Source organism: Pristis pectinata, chromosome 14 (assembly GCF_009764475.1).
Source record: "Pristis pectinata isolate sPriPec2 chromosome 14, sPriPec2.1.pri, whole genome shotgun sequence".
Classification (NCBI taxonomy): domain Eukaryota; kingdom Metazoa; phylum Chordata; class Chondrichthyes; order Rhinopristiformes; family Pristidae; genus Pristis; species Pristis pectinata.
The window spans coordinates 15256780-15270863 of NC_067418.1; the positions used below are offsets into that span (position 1 = coordinate 15256780).

At 37.7% G+C, this 14084-nt stretch overlaps 1 protein-coding gene across 1 annotated transcript; it reads left to right on the forward strand.

Annotated features, from left to right (window-relative positions):
• The first annotated feature begins 9315 nt into the window (after positions 1-9315).
• Positions 9316-10110, forward strand: LOC127577963 (P2Y purinoceptor 1-like). The gene has a single exon (XM_052029670.1). The coding sequence runs from the start codon at positions 9316-9318 to the stop codon at positions 10108-10110; it is 795 nt and encodes a 264-aa protein (XP_051885630.1).
• The last annotated feature ends 3974 nt before the right edge of the window (positions 10111-14084 follow it).

A 14084-nucleotide genomic window follows, 5' to 3' on the forward strand; every position in this document is an offset into this window, starting at 1 on the left:
AAGAAAAAGACAATCAGAGACAAGTCCATGGTCGTGCAAGAAGTGCTCCATTGTGTTCCATTCCTGAGGTAGGATTCATTCAAGAACCTGATGATTGCAGGAATCTGGTGGTGTGGGACTTCTGGCTTCTGTACCTCCTGCCTGACAGTAGTGGCGAGAAGAGGACATGACAGGAATGGTTGGGATCTTTGATAGATGCCACCTTCTTGAGGCAGCACCTCGTGTAGATGCTGGTATTGCTGGTCGTAATCCTAATTCCTTTCCATAATTGCACCCGTCCTTTTCATCAGCACTAAGTGTCTGCCTTCCCTGTCGGTTCTTAATTGCCATATCTGGTAATCTGATGTTTACTCCCTCCTCAGACATCTAACTCTTATACTGACCCCTATCACAGCGATACATTTATAAATAGTACAATTACAACAACACAAGAGTTAATTTGGATCTGATCCGAACAAAATGCCCACACTGGGCTCTCTGCATTCCTGTTCTCCTGCCAATTTCACTGATTGGCCACTGGACCATCCGAAGTCCAAGCAGTAAAAGACATGCTCGCCATGTACTTTCTTTCTGGATTTTGTCCAATTCCTATAGGCGTAGTTTAATTAAAGCAGTTGAATATGTAATTATCATAAATAACCATTTTAATCATGGTATCATTCTGAAATCTACTTAAAAATAATAAAATTATTTACCAGTTATATTATGGGATATTAGCTAGCTTATTGGTAAATTAAAACAGAAATCACTTTTAATTGCTTTTAAAATGTATATTTTTGTATCCTGGAGCACAGAAAAAGAATTTGATTTTTATAAATCATTATCCTCACAATTATTAATATTAGCTTTAAAGATGAGCGCCAATAACACCATCATTATTTTGACTGCAAAATCTCTTTATCCCTAACCTAATTAATTTTACTAAATATTCATCAGAATTAATCTGATAAAGATTGGTTCATGGGCAGTAATTTATACCAAATTAGATAACTGTAAACCTTTGGCATTTGATGAAAGCAACAATTTACCACTAAAAGTGTCATGTTTTAAAATAAATAGCATAATATATTCATAATTGTTGATTCTACAACATAACTCAGAAGCAATGTGCCTCACTTTAACTTAATAAGGTACAGTAACAGAATGATTGTGTTTCTGGATAAGAAATCCTGAGACTTGAATTATGGTCCAGTGACATAATCAACCCCCATCATTGCAGCTGCAGTATTTATATTCTGTTGGTCAAATATATCTGGAATGAAAAGCAAGTTTTAGTAATAACAGCCATGAAACAATTACACTGAAGTTTCAAAAAATGGTTGATGTATTACTGCTCTTTAGAGAAGGAGATTTAGTGGCCTGGTCTCAGTTGGCTGGTATGTGACTCCAGGCTCTCACCGATTTGGTTAACATGAAACTGCAAAATGGTCAAGGATGTCTGGGGATGGACAACAAGTGCTAGTGATGCCCATACCCCATGAATGAATTAAAAAAATATTCATAGCAATACAGATAATGGTGTCTTGCATAATGCATTATATACTGGAAATATCAAGAAATATTTTACACTAATACTCCTGACTTTAGTACTTTCAATATTAGTAAGATAATGCAAGCAAATGAAAATTAAAAGGTTAACTAATTTTTTTCTTTTCATTTTGAACACAACTAGAATCTATACTTGGAAAACCTGTGACAAAATATCTAAGTTCTTTATTTTCCATCAGTGCAATACTTACCCTCTCTCATTAAAACTACCATTTTTTTTAGGTTATTTATCGACTGCATTACATTTTGTGCTGTCGGAGACTGTGCAGCTTTCCTCTTGATGTTGCTTGACAGATTACTATCCATTCCCTATTTAATTGCAGGGTAATGTTTTGGTGGAGAAAAGCATTTTTCAGTTGCAGCCAATTGTGATGGCATTGTTAGCTACAACACCAGCTAGCTCGAATGTTATCTTCGATAACTAACATTCTTATCGTAGAGTAAAATTTTGTCTGCTGGCTCCAAGAATGCAAGGTGAAATTAATTTTCTTTTCTGGGTCTAAACTCCTAACACTAGTTTCGTCTGGTCATTCTGCTGACTTTTGCCATTGTATAGCTATCCGGTTGGACCCAGGGGTGCTGATCCATCTCTTGAGTAAATGTTACATTGCTCTGCCCATTTTGTAATGATTTAACAGTCTAGTGGGCCTCATCATTACAGTGGAAGGCAGCCTTCCCACATGAGGCCTAAATTCAGTTGGAATCGTTAAGGGAGGAAATGTGTTGGGACTAGATTGCAAACATCTTAACACATACATCATGAGCCTGCATTTTAATCTCTGCCCTTCCCCCACCTTCATTTAATCTTCCCACTGCCAACCTTACCTATCTAACTACAACCTTCCAACCAGCTAAAGGAGTCATAATCAACCTCGGGATTCCACCGGTGTGGTGGCTTAATGTTCCATAATTAAGGCTTATCTTTGCTGTTACTTGATATGATTGTTGCATCAAGATATATTCATTGAATTTAAGCATTGAAAGCTGTTCCAAAGGAGGTATCAGGGTGCAAATATATTTCCAGGTCACAAAACCAACATCAAAAAATATCTAGCAATATGGGAGTTTAAGCATAGAAATACAGCAGTTAATTTATATTAAAGGTTCTTCAGAGTACATCTCTCTCTGAAGGTCACTAAATTATGAATTAATACTTGTATAAAAAAGGACATCAGTCGGTACTTGTCATAGACGGCAATGCATAAAAGGATTGAAATAACCTCATTGTCATTGAAGCAAAGCTACAGTGAATTAAAAACATAATTTCAACTCTAGGATGTATTAAATCTCTGAAGCATGTTATATTCTGCATTGTTGTTCAAGTGGACATGAAGGCAGAATCATTGTGAATCACTGTGCTCCATTTTAATACCAATGCTGAAGGTCATGAAAGGCTGCACTTCCATGTCACGTCATCGTGAAATTTAAAGACTTAAGGTTGATTCACTTGTAGTGTTCTTGCAATCCATTTCATATTCACAGCAGATGCAGGTTTCTGTAAGAAGACAAGTAGTCAATGAATGATATCTCCACTGGAAGCAGCTTGCTATCAAATTAACAATGGGATAGATCTTACTGGCAAGGGCCCGCTACCTGCAATCACCAGCGGTAGTCAATCCATGCCCAAAATTACCTGGTCAGGAAGCAGAGGACTTATCTTGCTGGTCTGAAGTGTCCTGAAACCAGCAGCAAGGACTTCATCAGTCCATTGGAGAAACTCTGTCCCTGAAATGCCTCTGAAATCTTTGATGTCTGGGAAAGATCTCCTCACAGCATTGCCACCTGTCAAAGATGTACAGAACTTTAAATATTTCTGAACATATCTTTTAAAGTTAAAAGAAATAATAAAAAAAACTTTTAAATTAAAATCTATGTACAGTATGAAGCTTGAATACTTAACACCAATAAATAATTTCAAAAGTTAAACCAAATTGTCATAATTGTTTTGAAAGTGAACTAATCTTCCCCTATTCCTGTGTTTCCTGCAACCCTACAGATACCAATTAAACTAATAGAGAGGCTAATGCAAGTTATAGAGTCATACAGCATGAAAACAGGCCCTTCAGCCCAAATCCTCCATGCCAACCAAGGCACCCATCTAAATGTCCCATTTGCCCATGTTTGGCCCATATCCCTCTAAATCTTTCCTATTCATATACCCCAAGTGTCTTTTAAATGTTGCTAATGTACCTGCCTCAACCACATCCTCTGGAAGCTCATTCCATATATAGACCACCCTCTAGGTGAAAAATTTGCCCCTCAGGTTCCCATTAAACCTATTCCCTCTAGTTCTTGTTTCCCTAACCCTGGAAAGAAGACTGTGTGCATTCACCCTATCTATGCCCATCGTAATTTTATACTCCTTATTCTCCTACGCTCCAATGAAAATGTCTCAACCTGCTCAACCTCTCTCCATAACTCAGTCCCTTGAGTCCTGGCAACACCCTGGTAAACCTCCTCGGCACTCTACCATGCCAGGTCTAATTTGGCACAAGAACCAAGCGTTGGGGAATCTCAGCAAAATTGAATTCCCAGAGGTGGAGTGTATTGAAACATATGGCACCTAATACCAGTCAGTAAGTTCAGGGTATCTGCTTTTGACTATTCAGGTATGGAACTCCTGAAATTGCTGCCATTTAAATGGCAAATGCTGGCAGTTGCAAAATCAAAGCCATTATGTCTTCTATTGCAATACCACTCACTGAAGAAAACTGGAAATGAACCTGTCAATCTTTTATTTGATAACTAAAGCATCTATAAAAGTAATTTATGGTTATCTAGTGTTTTCATGACCTTAAAGTGCTCTTCAGCCATGATATACTTATTAGCTGCAGTCATTGTTGTGATGCAGTAAGAATTATCATGCAGATAGGCAGAAAAATAAAACAAGAAAGTGGAATTGCAATTGCTTAGTAAAGAATAAAAATTGTTTAAGTTCACAAGAGTCAAATTGTCTGCACAAAATGTATTTCTTACACAGTCCCAGAAGCTGCAAGCCTTTGGAGAATACAGACATTGTTTGTTATATATTCATTGAAGGGATTTGGGCTTCGTGGTCTTTGCCAGCATTTAATTGCCCATCCCTTGTTGCCCTTGAGAAGGTACTGATGAACTTAATACAATGTTTCTACAAATTGAGTCAATATCCTTTCAATCTAACTTTTAAGTGTCTCTGAACTTGAATGTTGAAATGGTGATTACTGGTACTAATAAGGTGTTTATGTCAAAAGAGAATTTCATGTCATACGCATTAAACGATAATTTTCTCCATTTTAACATAACCTCTGGCGGGTCAGATTAGTAATAATGGGTGGGCGGCGAGGATTTCCTTGCTGTAAATTGTTAAATTTCTCAGTGATCAACAGAGTAATTTAAATGAGGGTTTCCTTGGTCTGTTTGTTTGCATGTGTGATGGAGCAGATATTGGTATAAATCCGTGTTAAACGTGATGAAGTTGCTGGAATACTGAAAAACATAGTGCTGGCTATAAAACAGCTGGTTGACTTCTATTCTTCAAAGGCAGCCTGAGAAAAAAACAAGTAAAGAAGTTTGGATTATTCTGTTGAGACACATGTAACTTCAATGATCATCTCATTAATTGTTTTATTATAATTTTTAAGAAAATGTTATGATAGGATTACTTGCACTAAGCTGGTTAATACCATACGCTGACACATATGGTATTAACCCAGAGATGTAGAAACTAGACCTTGTTTGTCTTTGGCTTCTAAGCCATTCTTAAAGGATCAAAAGTGAGTGTCAACAGATTTTTGTATATTCTGGAAGGAGATGGCGACAGCAGTAGCAGTAATCCCATTCCTATGAATTCAGAGCAGTGACAAAATATGTTAAGTGACCCTACCTGAGGTGACACACCATACACCCTTCCTTTCTTGGAGGATCACTTGAACAACCTCAGTAAATGACACACCATACACCCTTCCTTTCTTGGAGGATCACTTGAACAACCTCAGTAAATCATGATTTAATATGAGATTATGTGCAATGGTTACCCAGTTCTCCAAAAGTTTTCTCCTCCAAATTAATAGGCTGATATACTCATCTTATATACTTTCAGGTGTGCCTTGACACAGCCAATAGCTATCCCAAGATTTACTTCACCTCCTTGGCTGAATTAATGCACAATGATAAATCGAGATAGTTTGTCAGAATCAATGGAACGTCATAACCTTTAAACTTTTAATATCCCTTGAGAATATGGTCACAGTAGTTATGTAGAGTCACTTTGCCTTTATTTTAGCACATAGTGAGTTTATGGAGTTAATACCTGCTTCTGTTTAGTGACAGCGCAGCCAGACTATCACCCAGGCAACCCTATGAACTATTTCAGAGACAATATTTTCCACCCCCATCCAAAGTGGGCAATGTCCATGCATTTTTACTTTTACTTCTTTATCCACAGACTCACAATACTAAATGGAGACACAGACAAAAACTAATTTTCCAGTCAGTTTTGATTGTTTGATAACATATTTGTGTTTTCTATCTCATATATTGAAAATTGGAAGTAATCAAGAATCTGAAATTAAATTTTGGATGTAATTGTATCAGGAAATTTTTTCCCAGTTTTAAGATTTTGGAATTGTTAATTTAAGTGGAGATTTCCTCACAGTGACAAGGAAAATTATAAATTAAGAAGTTAATATCTTTAGGGTTTCTAACAAAGCCACAATAGATTCTTATAAACTGGTGATCTAGACCACATGAAATTGATGGAATAGCATCCAATCCATTATTTTTTAAGAATTTAAGAACTTATCTGCAGACATCAGTTGACAAAGCATCACGATGATTTGAACCTGGCCTTGCTTTTCAACAGCTTGGTTTAATCAATTGTGAGTTGTTGGTTATCTTCTGATTGCTTAAGAAGGGGAAATATGAAGGCTATCTCCAAAGTAATTGCAAGAGCTTCTTACTCAGAGATAAAACCAACAAGCCTTGGAATCAATTCTATCTGAAACTGGAATTGATGAAGATAAATGTTTTGTGAATTCAGGAAGGTTTAAGGGGATAATCAAATCTTCAACAAGAGAGAGAAAAGTACATTTTAGTAGTTTGTTGTGTTGTAAGGAAAGAAGTTTTTAGTTAGGGGAAACAATATCTGTCAATTCAGCTATCAAGAATTGGGGCAATTTAAAAATGATAAGTTTCACTTGGGCACAATTTATTGGGTTATTTCTGCAGAAAAAGAATTCCTCTAAAACAAAGAAATAAAATGTGTTTGTAACTTAGAATGTGCAAATATTTGATTTCTGTGCTAATATTATGATGGGTAAAGTTCTTCCAAGGCCTCTGAGAATTCAGAAGAATTAGGAATCACAGTGTAATTGAAGATGTATGATATAACCAAAAAATGGCACTACCTAAAGTGAAGATTTTAAAATTATTTTCATGGTTAGATTGTAATAAATTACCTAGAAACTAATCACCAAAAATGTATTATTCTGCCATTAATGCACAGTGCAGTTAAAACAAGAGAATTGTGGTTAATACTTAGGTTTTTCTTGGAGATATTTGTTTCTCTACCGGTGGACTTTTTAATAAAATGCATTTATTAACCTGTTCACCATCTGAAACAAATTGTTTGAGTCAAAGGAAAGATGAAAGTTCCTCTGTTGCTCTTTCAGCAACTGTGGGACCTAATGGCCACCAATCCTGTCCCTCCCACCTTCTTATCTCAGACCACCAGATCAGTGGAGAGCAGAAAGATGCACCAGGCTGCCATGCACAACCTCCTGCCAAGCATCCTGGGGAGTCTAACTGGCAGGAGCAAGCTTACAGAAGTGGAAGCTTGCTCCTGCAAACTGACATTTCAGTCCCAGGGGATTATCACCTCGCCCCATACCTGTCCCGAGGTTACACCATGGAGCTTGTGGATGCAAATGCAACAGCTCTGCTTTAGAAATTGTTAGCCAGAATTTCACATTTGCATTTGGAATCAAGATGCCTATCAATAGCATTTTCTTGATCCAGTTAGGATTGGATTTGAACCTGGTCATCCTTGGTGAATGCACCAATTAATCTGGCCTACTTCACACTAATTTCTGTTGACGAAGTTTATTTCCTTTGTTTATGTTCTTACGAGCAGTATCAATGTTTGCCAAGGGAGATGTCATGAAAGTCGACGAGGTAGCTATTTAGATAAAGAAAGAATTATTGCCGCGGATCACATAGCTAGGTTACCTGGTGAAAAAGCATTAAACAGCTAAAAGCCTCCTGACTGTTTCCAGAGTAATTGAGAGCGCCTGGGATTCGAAGCTCCTCACTTGGAATAAGAGCAACATTGGATTATGACTGTCGCAAATGTGGAGGTGAGCGTAGTGCACTTTTCAAATGTGAGTTTGAGTGAGATTGATATATGTTCCACTTTTTTGGTCAAATGAGATGAGAAGTGTTGTGTTAGCGATGGTCTTAATTCCCAAGAGTCAAATGCCATTCTTCACAATCACTCCGCAGCTTTCTAGAGAACCAACAATTCTTTAATTGGAGGTGCAACAACTGGTAACTTGTAATGACATTTTACTGAGGCATTAACTTCTCAAAAGTTTATTTGTAAAGGTCAAATAATATAAACACAGAGATACTTAATCCTGACAAAAATGTGATTTTATTTTTCATATTCAAGTGCGAGAAATTGATAATAGATGTAAGTTATCGAGTGCAATGAAGCTGAAATTAGGGTTCTGGATACCGCTAAAAGCAGGGTCGCCTTATAGAATGCCTCTCGTTCACCAATTAGTGGGTACAACTCGATTAGGGCATTGGAATATCGGGAAAGTTTTATCCTCCTTTGGCCAATGAATGGGTGGGCTATAAAAATGAGTCTGTGATATTAAAGTATTGCCAGTTTATAGGAATAAATCCAAAACACGAAAGGACTAGTCTGCCAATCCATCACCTTCCACTCGCAAATTATTGACCTTTATTTTTTACGCTTCTTAAGTTATCTGTTTCCTGCACCCTATCTCGAAAATCCCAAGAAATTGAAAGACGAGTGTTCCCTGAATCTTTGCAGAGTGCATCATTAATCTTCAAATTTGAGTAAATACCGAACGGAAAATATCAAGGGTTTGTTTTATAGTATCTTTTTTTCTGCATGTATGTACACATGTTTCAGACTGTAAATTTTGAAACCAACTAATGCCAGCGCCACTGATCAAGTGTAACGGCATTCCACAGATTCGGGCACACAAGGAGATGTTGGGCTGCATGTTAGCTTTACAAGAAAGCACAGTGAGTTATTATTGATATTGCTGTTGTATTATATTTTGCAACATAGAATTTTAGCCATCTTCCACCCCAAACTGAAGGTTCCAAGGTGATTGTTTAATGGATTGTGTATCCTTTAGCATTTGTCCATCATTGTAAACGTTGCATGTATGCTTATTATCACACTGCTGATTCTAGGATTCCACATGTTCTTATAGTGAATACAGCTCTACAAATACTCCATTAACTGTGAAGTCTCTGCGATATAGTGAGGTGGTGAAAAGCTATAGATAAATGCAAGGCCTTTTTGGGGAGTCGTGATTTCAATCTACCAATCCTCTCTTCCAGGGGTTGAAATCTGTTTTCTGCTCTTTGGATCAGGACCCAGCACTGTTCTTCATTCAGATTTACGTGGTCCCAGTGACGTTTCTGCTGGTTTTAGTCATTGGTCTGACATTGAACTGCCTGGTCCTGTTGGTTATGATCCGCCAGACCAGACCTTGGAACCGCAGCACCTTGTTTCTCTGCAACCTGACGATGGCCGACACCACGTGGATGCTGACCCTCCCCTTCCTCATTCACTACCACTTTGCCAGGCTACAATGGGTTTTCGGCAGTGTCATTTGCAAGATCGTGAGGTGCATGTACCATGCTTGCTTCTACTCCAGCATCTACTTTGTGACTTGCATCAGCCTGGACCGCTACCTAGCCATAGTCCATCCTTTGCAATCATTCTTCTTGCTGAACATGCGGCAGTCCTTGTACGTGTGTGTGGGGATCTGGGTGCTGGCCATGGTAGTCAGTGTCCCCTCCGCCCTCATGACTTTAATCATCCCTTGCTCAGGCAACCAATCTGTTTGCACCCTCTACATCTTCTCCTACGACCCTGGCAAGTCATTGCCCTACTCAGCAATTAGCACAGTGACTGGCTTCCTCCTGCCCTTCATGGCCATCTGCTACTGCTACTGGAACTGCACCAAAGAGCTCAAAAAGCATAACTTGCAATGTACCCAAAAAAAGAAGAAGCTCTTCCGGCTGATGTATTCCGTCCTGATCATTTTTAGTCTCATGTACCTGCCCTACCACCTCATGAGGAATATCTGCATCACCATGAGAGCCATCCGGAGTAATCAGACCTGGCTGATTTACAGCTCAGATGCAGGCTTCTCAGTCGAGATGGCCATCTGCAGCTTAAACACCTGCGTCAATCCTTTCTTTTATTTTGTAACAAATGGCAACGCCAAGAATTCTCTAAGAAAAACTCTTTCCATTTGTTGCGGGGAAACCAAACGACAGGTTAGGCTCAAAGTGGCTCCAATCCACCCAGTCTAGAGGATTTGGTATCCAAGGTGTTTTTACACACCTTATATCACACATTAATCATTTGTCACCATGGAGTCCAAGCCCTTCACAAAATTTGTGGTACAATGTGATCATAAAGATGTTTGCATACTTTCCAAATGGCACTGTTGACTTACCTTGAGTACTTTCCATTGCAAATAAATATTTAACAGCTCTCAAGCAGCTTAAAATATCATTGCTCTTAATTAAACTTTTCCTTCTAAATAACCAGGTTTTCTTTTTATATAATTGATCCTCCAGTGATTTTATTCTAGTTGAAATAATTGCACAAGAAGATACATTTTTTTTGGATTAGAATGTTGCTTTCAGTCACTAGGATGTCTGCAAAAAGACAGTTTGGAACAACCCTTTGAGATCTATCTATTAGAATCTCTCTATAATTTACTAAAATCTATGCAGCCACACACATCTTTTCTACAAAGTTTTGTTTTTTGTCATAATCTCATGATCTCCACATATCCTGTCTGATTCTGTTCTCCTATCTCCTCTGAAGATGAAAGCCAGACGTCAACTATCCAGCCAGCTCTGACATTCATGCTCTGATTTGCATGTCAGCTTCAATTACTAGGTTTGATTCCATATTATTTAAATACTACTACCAAACACCATTGAACTTTTCATTTGACTTTGGCATGGTGGGATTAGGGGTAAAGGGCTCTGACCCATGTAGGAAATCCTGAAAACAAATTCCACTTGAGAAAGTTCTTCTATACTCAAGCAATACATGTAATCCTTTCTCATAATTTCAAAATGTTACAGCCCTCATATTATTTTGGTGAACACAATAACTGTGGATGGGGTCTAACCAGAGCTTCATGCAATAGCTGCAAGACTTCTACCTCTTTGTGATCCGGTTCCTTCATATAAAAAATAATCTTCTATTGGTCTTTTTAGTTTTTTTTAATCTCTAGTGTCTAGTGATTATCCTGATCGTTTCTGCACCACATCTAAGGTCCTATAGGTTCTACCTGTGGAGCTTGCCCATCCAAGCATTTACAGTGGTATTGGGCTGTTGGAAAAAGGGAGTTTGTAGGAGGCTTTTCCCACCTTTGTGGATAATTCTATTACCTAACTTAGTGTTATCATCAAACCCAGATATAAGGTTCTCCCTTTCTTAATCAAAGTATTGATAAACACAGTGGAAAAACTGAGGCAAATAATTTTAACATGGATAATGTCATATTTTATATATATTAGTACTGAATCCAACCACAATGATAACACCACAATCTATCAATAAATGAAGTAAAACAGAAGAAGATTTGTCTGTAGTGCTTCATAAATCATTGAAATTATCACTTAATTTATTTGTAATAATTGGAAAATTATATAAAATAAGTAAATCCATTGTGAAGTTTGAGATTTTACAGATAATCCTAAAAGTTGGGGTGAGACCAGTTTTGTTCACAATACTTGTGAAAAGACAAAGAAACGTGTGAGAAGGTTTGAGGAAAGACAGCAGAAACATAAGCAGAATTTAAATTGATGGAATATGAAGAGAGCTCAAACAAGCAAAGTCAGTTATCTGTGCTAAAAAGGGCGGTACATAAGAGATACATAATTCAAGTGTTTAAAATTAGGTGGTTGAAGAGGCACTTCACAAAGAAAGAAATTGGAAATATAGTGAGTTAGCTCTTATTGGATTGCGGTACAATTCTGTCAAAATGCAAAAACACAGAAATAGTAATGCTGAGGAAAATGCATCCCTTGAAAAGTAATTGTTCTTCATGTCCAAATACTCATTCAGAATACTGAGTGGGCACCTCTCATAGCAAAATGCCAACCGTATAATATTCCCAACCGTATAATATTCGCATATTAATTCTTAACTAATCAACATAAGTTAACTGATTAATGAGAAAGTGAAGAATGCATTTCTAACGCAAAATAATTATTTAGTCCTCAGGGATGTGAAATTAATCTTTGCTAGTAGTTCAAGATGTATTCATTACAAATTGGTAACTGATCTTGTACTGTACCAGATTATCATTTGCATTGAAATTAATAGTGCAAACAAAAATGGTGTAAAATAGGGTGACAATTTGCAATGAGCATATTTAGTGCAATGGATGGAAACCAAATTCAATCCCCAACCCCACCCCACTGCATCCAAGACTTTGCTTGGTATTTAATAGTTTAGGTGAAAGAACAAATTTCAGGAATTAATCAAAAAGCAAAGTGATGATAATACATTGTTAAGTCATATCGGGAAAGAATATTTTTATGTGACGTGTAAGTGGCCACATTGTTGGTGTTCCAACCCATGAATGCCATCAATGCTTCAAAATGCCTTTTGGCATTCCACAAGGTACTGCTAGATTGGATTATGTCACCAATAACTCTGTACAGAAAAATGACATATAATGTAATTGATATGGTTGTCTCTGATACATAACTACAATATTTCATTTGAAAATTAACATTGTCACTTGCTTTCACTGAAACAAGAAATATTGAATTTCTACAAGAATTAATACACAAATATACAGAATTACAAACTAATGAGTCATAGACATACAGCATGGAAACAGAAACTTCATCTCGCTGCACCCATGCCATCAAGTACTATCTAGTCTAATCCCTTGTCTTTTCTCACACTCTGATCTTTATACCCTGACCCTGATTCTCCTACACTCATCGACATTATGGGCAATTTACAGCAATCGACCTATCAAATATTTAACAGATGGAAAGAAACTGCTATATTCACAGTCATTGCAGGAGAAAATAAAATGTCCAATTACAGCTAAAAATTTGAGAACTTCATCTAGAAGACTGGAGGACTGTGAATGTTGTCACCGGGATACTGCCTGGTGCTGTAGTTAAAAAGAGAGATTGGATAGGCTAGGTTTATTCTCAATGGAATATAGGAAGCTGGAGAGTGACCGTATAGAGGTTTATAAAAGTATAAGGAGCAAAGGTGGGACAGATAGTCAAGTTTTTTTCATCAGGGAAGGGAGTCTAGAACTAGATGGCACAGATTTAAGGGCACAGAAATTACAGGCCAGTGAGCCTTACATCAGTGGTAGTGAAGTTGTTGGAGAAGATTCTGAGGGACAGGATTTATGTTCACCTGGAAAGGCAGGGGCAGATTAGGAGGAGTTTGCACAGTTTTGTGCATGGAAATGGTGCCTCACATATCTGGCTAAGTTTTTTCAGGACGTAACCAAGAAAATTAATGAAGGCAGTGCTAGGGACATGGTTTACGTGGACTTCAGTAAAGCTTTTGACAAGGCAGGCTGGTCCAGAAGGTTAAGGCAGAAGGCATCCAAAACGTGTTTGAAAACCGGATCCAAAATTGGCTAGTGATGGGAGACAGACGGTAGTGGTGGATGGGTGTTTTTCTGACTGGAAGTCGGTAACAAGTGGTGTACCACAGGGATTAGTGGTGGGGCCTTTGTTTGTAAGATATATATATATATGTATATAAATGATTTGGAAGAGAATGCAGGTGGTCTGATTCGTAAGTTTGCAGATGACACAACAATTTTTGGAGTCTTCGATAGCAAAGACAGTTGTCTAAGGATACAGCAGGACATTGATCAGAGGGTGGTGATTATCTGGAACAAGCTGGCAAAAGAGGTGGTAGAGGCAGATACAATTACAACATTTAAAAAGGCATTTAGACTGGTACTCAGACGGGAAAGGTACAGAGGGATACAGGCATAATACAGGCAAGTGGGATTAGCTCAAATAGGCATCATGGTTGGCATTGACAAAGGCGAAAGGGCCCATTTCTGTGCTGCATGATTCTCTGACGCTATGAAGATCTAATGAAGAATGCTTTATTATTTACAAAAGCTTTTGGTGTCGTAAACACTGTGGCTAACTCTCACTATACACACTTAAAGATCATCATCCAGTTTAACACCAGATGGCACTGTGTTACTGACCAATATTGCCAATTATTCTAGTCTAGCCACATTACTGAAATAGAACATTTG